Genomic DNA, 10,900 nt, shown 5'->3' with positions numbered 1-10,900 from the left:
TTTTTTTTTTACTGGAATGGACTTATAGCCGACGAAAAACGCTTTAATTCGTTCGGCAAGTTTTTTTTTTTTTTTTTTTTAAAAAGTTTTAGCCGACGAAATACGCTTTAATTCGTCGGCTAAATCCCTATAAAGCCGACAAAATAGACTATATTTCGTCGGCTTTAGTTATTTTTATTTTTTAATTACAAACTTTAGCCGACGAATATTTTAAATTCTTCGTCGGCTAAAGTCGGAGAAATAACCGACGACATGTTTTTCGTCGGCTAAAAGCTAGACTATAGCCGACGAATACCTTAAATTTTTTCGTCGGCTAAAGTCTGGACTATAGCCGACAACATTTTTTCGTCGTCTAAAGTCTAGACTATAGCCGACGACATTTTTTTCGTCGGCTAAACTCTGGACTATAGCCGACGACTTCTACATGTGTCGTCGGCTAAAGTCACCACAGACGACCTTTTCCCGACGAAATCTTAGCCAACGAAAGATCGTCGGCTAAGATCTTAACCGACGAATTAAGCTGACAGGCCGACGAAAATTTTTCGTCGGCTAAAGTGCTTGTCCTAGTAGTGTTAATTAACTTTTGAGCAATGTGTAATAAAAAGTTCAAAACATGCTTTGATAGCCAATTAGTCTGTACGGTTGCATCTAGTTGTGCAAAATTATCATTGGATTCAATTTGGAGGTGAAAACTAATGAGCATGCCGATCTAGATCCAACGTCTTTGAGCATGATTACCTACTGAATCAACTAATTGTCTGAGTAACTTAATGGTCTATTGATTAAAATTAGGATTAAATTAATTTTATCCTTGTGAGGTTTGGGGTTATCTTGATTTCAGTTTAATTATGTTTTCTTAATTTAAAAAATTTACCCCTTTGATTTTTTTAATTTTCATCAGTCGTGCCCATTTGTTAAGATTCTGCCAAATTTGAATTTCCTGCTGATGACTTGTAGCTTTTTTGGATGAGTTAAATTTATGTAACTTCTACAATCAATGAATTGCCGCCCCCGTTTCAAAAAGACATATTCATTCTCCTTCATTAAACCAAGACAAAATCCTAATTTCATATCTTTTTATAATATCTTTCCATCCAAATCGACTAGAGCTCTACAATTTTACTTCTCTTCGCATTCAAGAATTCATATTTGCTTTCTTAACCAGTCAAATTTCTGGCGCTTTGATTTAGTGAAGTGAAATTTACACTCCCCAAATTATGATCAACATTCCCATTTTTTATTTTCAGTCATCATTCTCATAAAAAGACAACATTTAAGTTATTACGGATAAAAATTTAAGTTATTAAAAATAGAAAGTAAAAATGTGTATTATAATTTACTGAATTTAAGGAGTGTCACTCCGCTTGATTTATCCACTTAAACTATTTAAACCCCCTAAATCAAAGTCTTCGCCGTACATCATGCCGAAAAAGAGGTCCTCACCTCTTCATTTCCGGTAAAAAAGAGAAGAGTGGGATTTGCCTTTGAGTACAAAATGGGCAGAGCACGGAACTGCTGGCCTGGCATAGCGTGCAGTGCAGTACAGTGCAGTAGTAGATCCAATTTCCAGCACCACTGTGATCCCCCTGTTCATCGTCCATTATGTTAAGGTAGACACCCCCACCAGGTCCCACCTTAACCAGCATCATTTTCTCACTTTTTTTGGAACCACTCCAGCTACCACCCTCCCCCTCCTCTCTTTGATGTTATCCACACTCTCACACAAAAAAAAAAAAAAAAAAAATGGTGGACACTTTTAGACAACCTGGACCCGCAATTTCTTTCTCTCTCTCACAATCTCCCTCTCTTAAACTGTTCATCTTTGACCGTTGAATACCATTCAAACCTAATTGATCTCGTATCTTTCTGAATTATTGCTCCTGCCCTTCTAGTTTTTGTTATTTTCCTATTCTTTACCCTTTCTATTTTGGTTTTTGATAGTCTATGTAACTTTCACTTCACTTGTGCACTTCATTTTAGGGCCACTACCTTAATTACATAGATTTGGACTTTGAACAAGTATATTTCATAGGTCTGATTGTCTGAACAACTATATCTTATCTATCTTACTTAATTTACAAGATATAAATAAGTGTTGGTCGTTATGGATCGGTGATTATCAGCGTAAATTAACTTATACAAATCAAAATGTAAAAAATAATTTATCTTTTTGACTATGGCCACTACTTTTACTTTTGGATTTCTTACTATAAAACATAAAGATATCAAGATTAAAATGTAGTATAAAACAAGAAACATGAGTTGATGTCCATTGTAAAATTGCTTTCCTATGATCCTATCTATGCTTTATGTCAAAACAAGTTGGATGTGAAATCATAAGAGAACATAGATATAGAATCCATGACTAAGCAAATTATTATTATAGTTACAATATACAAAGAACAAAACAACACTAATCTTAAACAGTAATACGTACGATTTTATAAGCTATGTAAGTCTGAACATCTTAGCAATATGCACATAGGAGGTTTACTACTTTACTTTACTTGGTACAAAATTACATGTGATGTCGTAAATTCAATGTAATTTGTTATATCACTCTAAATAACTCTATAGATCGTCATACGTTTATGTGTAGAAGAAACGGTATATTTTAACTATGGTAAGTGTAAAGATTGTTAAAAGAAGAAGGGCATGAGTGCAAAGAGCACTACCTGCCCATAATGAAACGAATGAACGATGCTGGTCGCCCAATCAACCTCTAAAAACAGTCGAATGGTGGAGGAGCGAGTCACGTTAACACAATTCCATGATTTACACAGGAGTAAGATATCAGAATTGCAAGCCTGAGTTGGTTTCAGGCCCCACCATGACCCCCAGTCCAACGTCTCAATTTGACCGGACCCAACCATAACCATAACAAAAAAAAAACAAACAAACAATTTAGTTAAAAAATTGCACAGCGCCACGGCCACACGTGTGGCCAAAAAGAGTCAGAGAAGAGACCAGTAGTCCAGTCCCCTTCTAGCCCCTGTTGGGTATGTCTCTCTGTTCCATTCGGTCCCTCTCTAATATAAAACCACCCAAACCTCACCAAAACCAAACCCACCAAAATTTCACAGAGAGCCTTCTCCGATTTAGCAACCATGCCGGGCAGTTTAGAGCCGCTGGATTTAGTCGGGGTGCAGATTCCCTACCACTTCAGGTGTCCGATCTCTTTAGAGCTCATGCGCGACCCGGTTATCATCAGCACCGGCCAGACCTACGACCGCCACAGCATTGAGTCCTGGGTCGCCACCGGCAACACCACCTGCCCCGTCACCCGGACCCAACTCGCCGACTTCACTCTTATTCCCAACCACACGCTCCGCAGGCTCATCCAGGAGTGGTGCGTCGCCAACCGCTCTTTCGGCGTCGAGAGAATCCCGACGCCGAAGCAGCCTGCGGACCCGACTCTGGTCCGGTCGCTCTTATCGCAGGCCGGGTCGCACTCCAACCCGTACCCGTCCCGGCTCGCCGCGCTGCGACGCCTCAGAGGCCTGGCTCGTGATTTGGATAAGAATCGGGCTATAATCTCCTCCCATATCAGCGCGCGGGAAATCCTCGTGAATATTGTCTTCGGCGACTCCGGCCCGGATTCCGAGCTCAACCGCGAGGCGCTGGCGCTTCTGGTGATGTTGCCGCTTGCGGAGTCGGACTGCGTGGCGGTGGCGTCGGACCCGGACCGGGTCGGGTTCCTGGCGCGGCTCCTGTTCCATAACTCGATGGAGGTCCGGGTCAACTCGGCCGCGTTGATCGAGAACCTCCTGGCCGGGTCGCGGACGGCGGAGCTCCGGGCGCAGATCAGCAATGTGGACGAAATCCACCACGGCGTGATCGAGATTCTCCGCAACCCGATCGCCCATCCACGCGCCTTGAAAATCGGGATCAAAGCGCTTTTCGCGCTGTGCCTGGTGAAGCAGACGCGCGACAAAGCCGTCGCAGCCGGGGCGCCGGAGACGCTGATCAACACCCTCGCGGACTTCGAGAAATGTGACTCAGAGAGGGCGCTGGCGACGATAGAGCTGCTGTGCAGGGTCCCCGAGGGCTGCGCAGCGTTCGCGGCGCACGCGCTGACGGTGCCGCTGCTGGTGAAGACGATACTGAAGATCTCGGACAGGGCGACGGAGTACGCGGCGGGGGCATTATTGTCATTGTGCTCGGAGTCGGAGCAGAGCCAAAACGACGCCGTGGCGGCGGGGATTATGACGCAGCTGTTGCTGCTGGTGCAGAGTGATTGCACGGACCGGGCCAAGCGGAAGGCGCAGCTGCTGCTCAAGCTTCTTCGGGATTCGTGGCCCGAAGATTCTGTCGGAAATTCTGATGACTTTGTTTGCAGCGACGTCGTTTGGTAGTTTTTCTTTTTCTTTTTCTTTTTTCATTTTCTTCCTCAGTAATCTCAAATTTTTTTTATAATTTTTAGGCTAAGAAAAAAAACACAAAGGGAGGTGGTAGATTTTGGTATATAAAGGGATGTAATTTACTAATTTTTGTATGTAAAAATTCATTGTTTAGAAGCAGAATGAGCAGATGATGAAAAGATAGAACAGTTACTGTTGTGAATTTCTTTATTTTCTTCTCATTTTTTTTGACAGACTTGAAATGATGCCTTTTCAAGTTGTTTGGGGAATCTTTATGGTCATTGGGTGAAATGGGAATGTCCCATGTCACTTGGTGATTGTGACACTAGTGAACAGAGTGGAATTTTAGGGGATAATGGACTAGAAGAGCATCTCATGGTTAGGTTCCTCTTTCTATTTTTGAGGATACATATGATCTTCACACAAAAGGAAAATATTTCCTAAAGTTGCTTCAAAGGTTGAAGTGCTACTTGAGTCATGAAACCATTTTTTTTTTTTGATACAAAAAGTAAATTACAAAATAAAACCTCGAGTACAACTTGAACCTAAGCAGTCAAACAATAAAACATTTCTAGTATGAAGAGGACAAGATCTTTCCAAGTCAATATCTATGTTGCTTATATGACCGAAGTTTGCAAAGGCATATGTCAGGAAGTTAACTTCTCGAAAAACATTTTGAAAAGAGCAGCTCTCAAAACATTCACATATTTGCTTAATGTCTTGAACCATTGTCTTGAGTCTCCAAGGGGTAGCACAAGTGCCATTAATACAGTCAATCACCAACTTTGAGTCTCCTTCCACCATTACCTTCTTAATGTGCTTTTCTCTTGCTTTTAGAAGTCCTTCTCTTAAAACAACAACTTCAACTGTTGGAACACTTGAGGAACCAACTCTTTTCGCACCAGCAGCTACAAACTGACCATTATCATCTCTGATAATAAAGTCAGTAGCAGTCGAGTTCATATGGTTAACAGAGCTATCAAAGTTTAATTTACAAAAATTCGGGGGTGGTGGATGCCATTTAATTATGGCAAGAGGGTTTTGAGTAGAAAATCCACCAAGCCCCAAGTTATGGTTCTTGTAGGAATGGAAGTAATGAAGAGCCACTTGAACTGTATCAAAAGACTTAAGAGTTAAGTTTCTAAAAACGCAATCATTTCTTCATTTCCATATTTACCAACACAGAAGAAGAAGTTTGGCAAATAAATCTTTATCATAGGCATGAAACTATTGTGAGATTTCTCATTAGGTAATTTGTTGAGTATTTGAGAAAACAAGAATCAAATTCAAGATACTCAATTTGAGAATAAAAGTGGGATCAACATGGCTAAAGTATCTGTAACCCAACAGGAACTCATCTATGTTTTGGGTACAAATAATAATTTCTCAATGTCTCAAATAATTTTTGTTAATCTACAAATTCAAGTTTTCTAATTAATTACCCACCCATAAGCCATAACTCTCAGACAGTCAAACCCCTCCGACATATAGGCAGTTTCTAGTTCTATTAGAGTAAACACATAAAGAGAGCTTATTAATGAATACACATTCATCGGCTGTAGGTTTTGATGAACAATGATAACGGTCAATGCCACTCATTGTTTAAATTTTTGGCTGACCACATTTAATCCATGTATGATGTTTAATTTGACAAGCTTTGACTGGCCTTTTATTTCTGTTTGGGTCCTTTGTTAATTCTCAAGCCCATGCAGACCCAATTAATAAAATGAATGCTGGTTTAGGTTTGTGTTTGCCTGTTTGGTTGCTGCTATTGATAATAGATTGGCAAATATAGCTTGCTCACCCACAAAATGAATACCATAATGTGGACTGATGTTGGTATCTCTTGTTTATATAAATCATACCCTCTTCATGATTAATTTGTAATGAACATAACTAAAAGAAAATTTGATTTGAGAAAGGCAGAGGGTGTCAATTTCACTCTGCCAAAATTATAACACAGTGAAAACATTTGGATCCTAATACTTGGAAAGCAGGCTATATAGACAAAAATATGTGGTTTGAAAATATACAGAAGTTAAGCTAGGATGATGATGTTCACATGTTTGTAGAATAAAAGCTAGGAATCACATGGCTTGGTTCTTATTCTTTTGTGGGGGTGATGGCTACTAGTGCTCACATGCCAACCCAACCTTGTTTGCCACTCTTTTAGTCACAAACATCAACATATATGGACTTCAATTTGTCCCGCCAACAACACCTTTGATATGCAACGATTTTTTATTTAGGGTCCAAACTATTAATGTCTTATGTCTCTTCTAGCTTTGTCAATATGTATGTAGGGCATAATTTGTTACCCACCTCTTTTTACGCTATTACTCCTATTAGTATGTACACCTTTGGTTTTTTGATAGGGTAAATTTAATTAGGGGTAGACATCGGGTGAAAAAGATTTGAACTTAGGGGTAGACATCGGGAGATTTGAACTTTGGTCCAAGCCAAAGCTAGAGGGTCAATACTGTTCTCCGCATAATTCACAATTGTCTGATCAGACAATATTCTAGCAAAGCGGCGACTAGAACTACTCGGCATCTTGTCGGCCTTCTTTGCATCTGTTGCGCGTGTTGGATCCGTTCGCTGAAGTTCGCGAATAACATCCCCTTTTTTCGGAGCGGATTCTACGCACAAAGATGCATTTGCATCATTAATGTGCAAGTCCTCAAATCACTATATGTGAAAATCGAATGAAAACTAGAGACCCTAAATTCCTTCATTTCATTTTCATTTTTGATCAAATCAAATTAAGCGCATATAATAAGACTACATTTTATTCAACCTCAAGTCCTCACCTTCTTTGTTTGAAACGCTTATGACTATTTTTTTGGGTTTCAATTTTATTAACGGTATTAAAATACATGCATGATAATGTATGCAATGTGAATGATCGGATCAAAATATTACATATTAGTTGCTCAATTTACTTGCACCTTGGTGTGTAAAAGAATTTTCCTCTCTTCAGCTCTTTCCATGTAGCCGTCAAACGTTGGGAATATAGAAACCTTATCTGCAAACAATACATCGCAAGGACACGTCATCTGTGTTCATTCCAAAGACTGAAACACTTTTTTGTGGTCTCCCTAAAGGAGTCAGAGTTCCTTGCTTTTTCCTCTTCTAACTCCACCTCCAATAGTCTAATTTTGGATTATTAGGGATCTCTGAACTTAGACAGGCTGCTCTAAAATTTCACTTGGTGGTTTGGAGGCCACAAGAACCTCCCTAGGTTAAGATTAACACGGATGGTTCTTTCTGTTGTTCTATGTGGTTCAGATAATGCAGGCTTCGATCGTGTGGAACGGGGCCCTGAGGGTGAGTTTATTCACTACAACACACATTATGATTTCCGACAATGGAAATTTTCGGTAAAAGCTGTATTCTTGTCGGAAATACTGTTTTCGACGAAATATTCCTAGTCGGAAGGCGTCGCTAATACTCCAGTAGGAAATACCATTTTTCCGACGAATCGTCAGAAATTCTTCCTTATTTCCGACAAAAGTACTAGTCGGATATTGGTCGGAACTTATTATTTGTTTCGTCCAAAAATAAATCGTCGGTAACTCGTCGGGAATAATTCTAGTTTCGATGGGTTAGTTTCGATCATACATTTATCGTGATATAAACTTCTGACAACTTAGTTTCGACTAATCTCTTAATTGTTTCCAATTGCAGTTGTTGGTATCATCAGTGGCTAAATTTCAAGAATATATAAAATAAAATAAAAGCCAGATACAACCCACTTATTTCTGAAATTTTTTTCGATTCATTAAAGAATGTATTGTACAATTAGTATACAATATTGTATAATTTGTATACAATTTCAAATAAACTACAACAAAAGAAAAAACATAAATCTATTCTCTTCCTGTTTCCTCTCCAAGGCTGGATCTGCTGCCCTCAATATTGACCTAACAGTAAGCCCTTTTTCTGCAAGGTAGATAGATGATTGATGAACAAATTAGTCAACAACACAAGAACAATTTATATCCTTACTCTGCTTTCTTAAGTTTAACAGAGTGGGTTTATACTAGTTTGGTAAGAGAAAGCTTTCTATATAACATATATATGATCTCTTGATAAAGTTTTATGCTATGAGAATCTAATGAATGAGAGTAAACATCCTTCTATAAACCCAGTCACAAATTCTTCAATGACACAGAATAGATAACAAATTTATACTGATACCTATCAAGACCATGCCACTTAATTCCAATGATTTTCATGTAAGCACTATCAATCCCCATTATGATACCAAACAAAAAAAGAGCAAACCTTATTTCTGCTCAACCCCTACTTAACAAAGTACTACTTGTAGCTATTTAACTTTCTTGTTGAACAATAGGAATAGGATTAAACACGGTATGAAACTACCTGTGTAAAGCATTCCATCATCACAGAGCTAATTCCCCTATTGATCACTAACATGAAACACTGCAAAACACACAATTCAAACCAAGAAACTTAGCACAACTAAACAAAAAATAAGAGGTCAAGCACAGCAATTGGAACCCCAAATGCTTGATTAACATATTAATTAGCCCTGCTGCAGTAACAAATTACCAAAATCCAATACCGTCCTCCGTGCATAACCCCAAAAGCAATAAGAAGAAACGCCAAACCTCGTTTCGAAACCATATTTCACTATCAAAACCAGGTTAATCACAGAAAATTAGGACTACCCAGATTATCGTATAAGAAAGATCGAGCATTACCCAATTTGATTCACAGCCGTGGAGTCAATCGCCGGCCTCCCAAATCCCGATCACCATCCCTCCCGACCAGTGTTACCGGAAACAGTGAACCGCGAACCGCTTTCAGGATCGAACGTACCCAATCACGGTGTCGTTAATGATATTTACACAAGTCGATTGATCGAGTTGATTTTTACCCAGCATCATGTATGGACGGGCGGATTGCAGGGAAGGATATTTTTACTCAGAAACTTCTCTCTGTAACTGTAATCCGAACAAGGGAGGATGAAGAATAGTGATGTTGTCTTCTCTTTACCCAAACGAGAGCGGTTGCCCAGGAGAATAATATTCCTTTTCCTTTGTTAATTTACATGTTTATCCCCATCAAAAAAGGTTGTCATCGGATGTTAATAAGGGGCATTTAGGTAATGATTATTTCTTTTGTTATTGTTGAGATTTTGTGTATAGTATGATTCATCTATGTATGTATAAGTCTGTTTTGATATACAGCCGTAGGATGTGATAGGTATAGTGAAATACAGCTATGGTAGAAAAATCACACATTTTCGATAACGTTTGGGCCCCGATCAAGGCGGTCAACCCTATTTACGTTTATTATCTCTTATGGGGAGCTTTATTGTCGGGAGGTAAACTTCCTCAAATTTTTACATGGGCTGCTTCATCTCATCTATGCGAGAGTGTGCGCGTGGAAGAATCGACCAAAATTAGTCACAAGAGGGTTGGACAGAGTGTTTTTGTGTGATAAGGGATGTTGATTTAGGGTTGACCTTGTAGATCGAGACCCAAACGTTATCAAAAATGGGTGAATTTTTTCCCATAGCCATATTTAACTACGCTGATCACATCGGACGATCAAAATTTAATTTTACGAATTTTAGTCATCGGAGCCCTAACATGCCTACTGATATGGTACGACTTGTTTAGTAAGTTTTATGCAAGTGTATATATTTGTGAAGCAACTATATCTTGCAAATAAAATTTTAAAAAATCAGCCGTAGGATGTGATATGTATAGTGAAATACGGTTATGGTAGAAAATTCACATATTTTTGATAACGTTTGGGGCCCGATCAAGGATTGCTACATCTCATCTACGTGAGAGTGTGTGCGCAGAAAAATCGATCAAAATAAGTCACAAGGGGGTAGGTGATAACGTTTTCGTGCGCTAGTTAGGGTTGACTCTTTTACTCTTTTACTTTTTTACATTCCCAACAATGTATGTGTGGTTGGAATTAAATCTTTTATTTTTCGACGACCTTATGACAAAACAAAAATCTCATCGGAAAATGACCATATCTTTTACGACCACATTGGACCTCGTCGGAAAAGTAATTAGCGGGAACTTTTGCCGCCAAATTATAATTGTTTCTGACGACATTTTTCGACATATTGATTTTTGTCGGAAATGATTTTCATCAAAAGATTGTATTTTCGACCATTTCCAACGACTCGTCGAAAATAGTGTTATTTCCAACCAATAATTTGTTTGGTCGGAAAATGTTCGTCGCAAAAAAGGATGTGTTGTAGTGATTTATGCTTTTGCCTCTAGGGTTCCATGTGCCTTAGATGCATAGGTACTGGCCTTATTGAAGGCTATTAGATAGAGTAGTTAAGGGGTTGGTATTATATGTGGGTAAAAACGGATTCAATGGTTGTGGTACGATATTTTTCTGACACCTATTTTAGTCCCGTGGAGGATGCGAACTAGGTGGATCAATAGCTAGCTTGGAGGTAGTGCGATAGCTTAACACTAGTTTTTGTGCCCGCGCTTTGCTGCGGGATTAGTTTAAAAAAAGCTGATCAAGTAAAAAAA

The 10,900-nt window shown here is 39.1% G+C and overlaps 1 protein-coding gene across 1 annotated transcript; it reads left to right on the top strand.

The window, feature by feature from the left end:
• The first annotated feature begins 3,078 nt into the window (after positions 1–3,078).
• On the top strand, positions 3,079–4,533 carry LOC101306196 (U-box domain-containing protein 26-like). Its single transcript, XM_004309699.1, has one exon. The coding sequence runs from the start codon at positions 3,108–3,110 to the stop codon at positions 4,353–4,355; it is 1,248 nt and encodes a 415-aa protein (XP_004309747.1). The 5' UTR covers positions 3,079–3,107; the 3' UTR covers positions 4,356–4,533.
• The last annotated feature ends 6,367 nt before the right edge of the window (positions 4,534–10,900 follow it).

The sequence above is a fragment of the Fragaria vesca genome, unplaced genomic scaffold (assembly GCF_000184155.1).
Source record: "Fragaria vesca subsp. vesca unplaced genomic scaffold, FraVesHawaii_1.0 scf0513036, whole genome shotgun sequence".
Lineage (NCBI taxonomy): Eukaryota > Viridiplantae > Streptophyta > Magnoliopsida > Rosales > Rosaceae > Fragaria > Fragaria vesca.
Note: the sequence above shows the minus strand (reverse complement) of the source record. Positions and strands in the feature narration are given on the sequence as shown.

Coding starts and splice junctions, on each gene's coding strand:
- LOC101306196 (XM_004309699.1), top strand. CDS start 3,108: ATGCCGGGCAGTTTAGAGCCGCTGGATTTAGTCGGGGTGCAGATTCCC.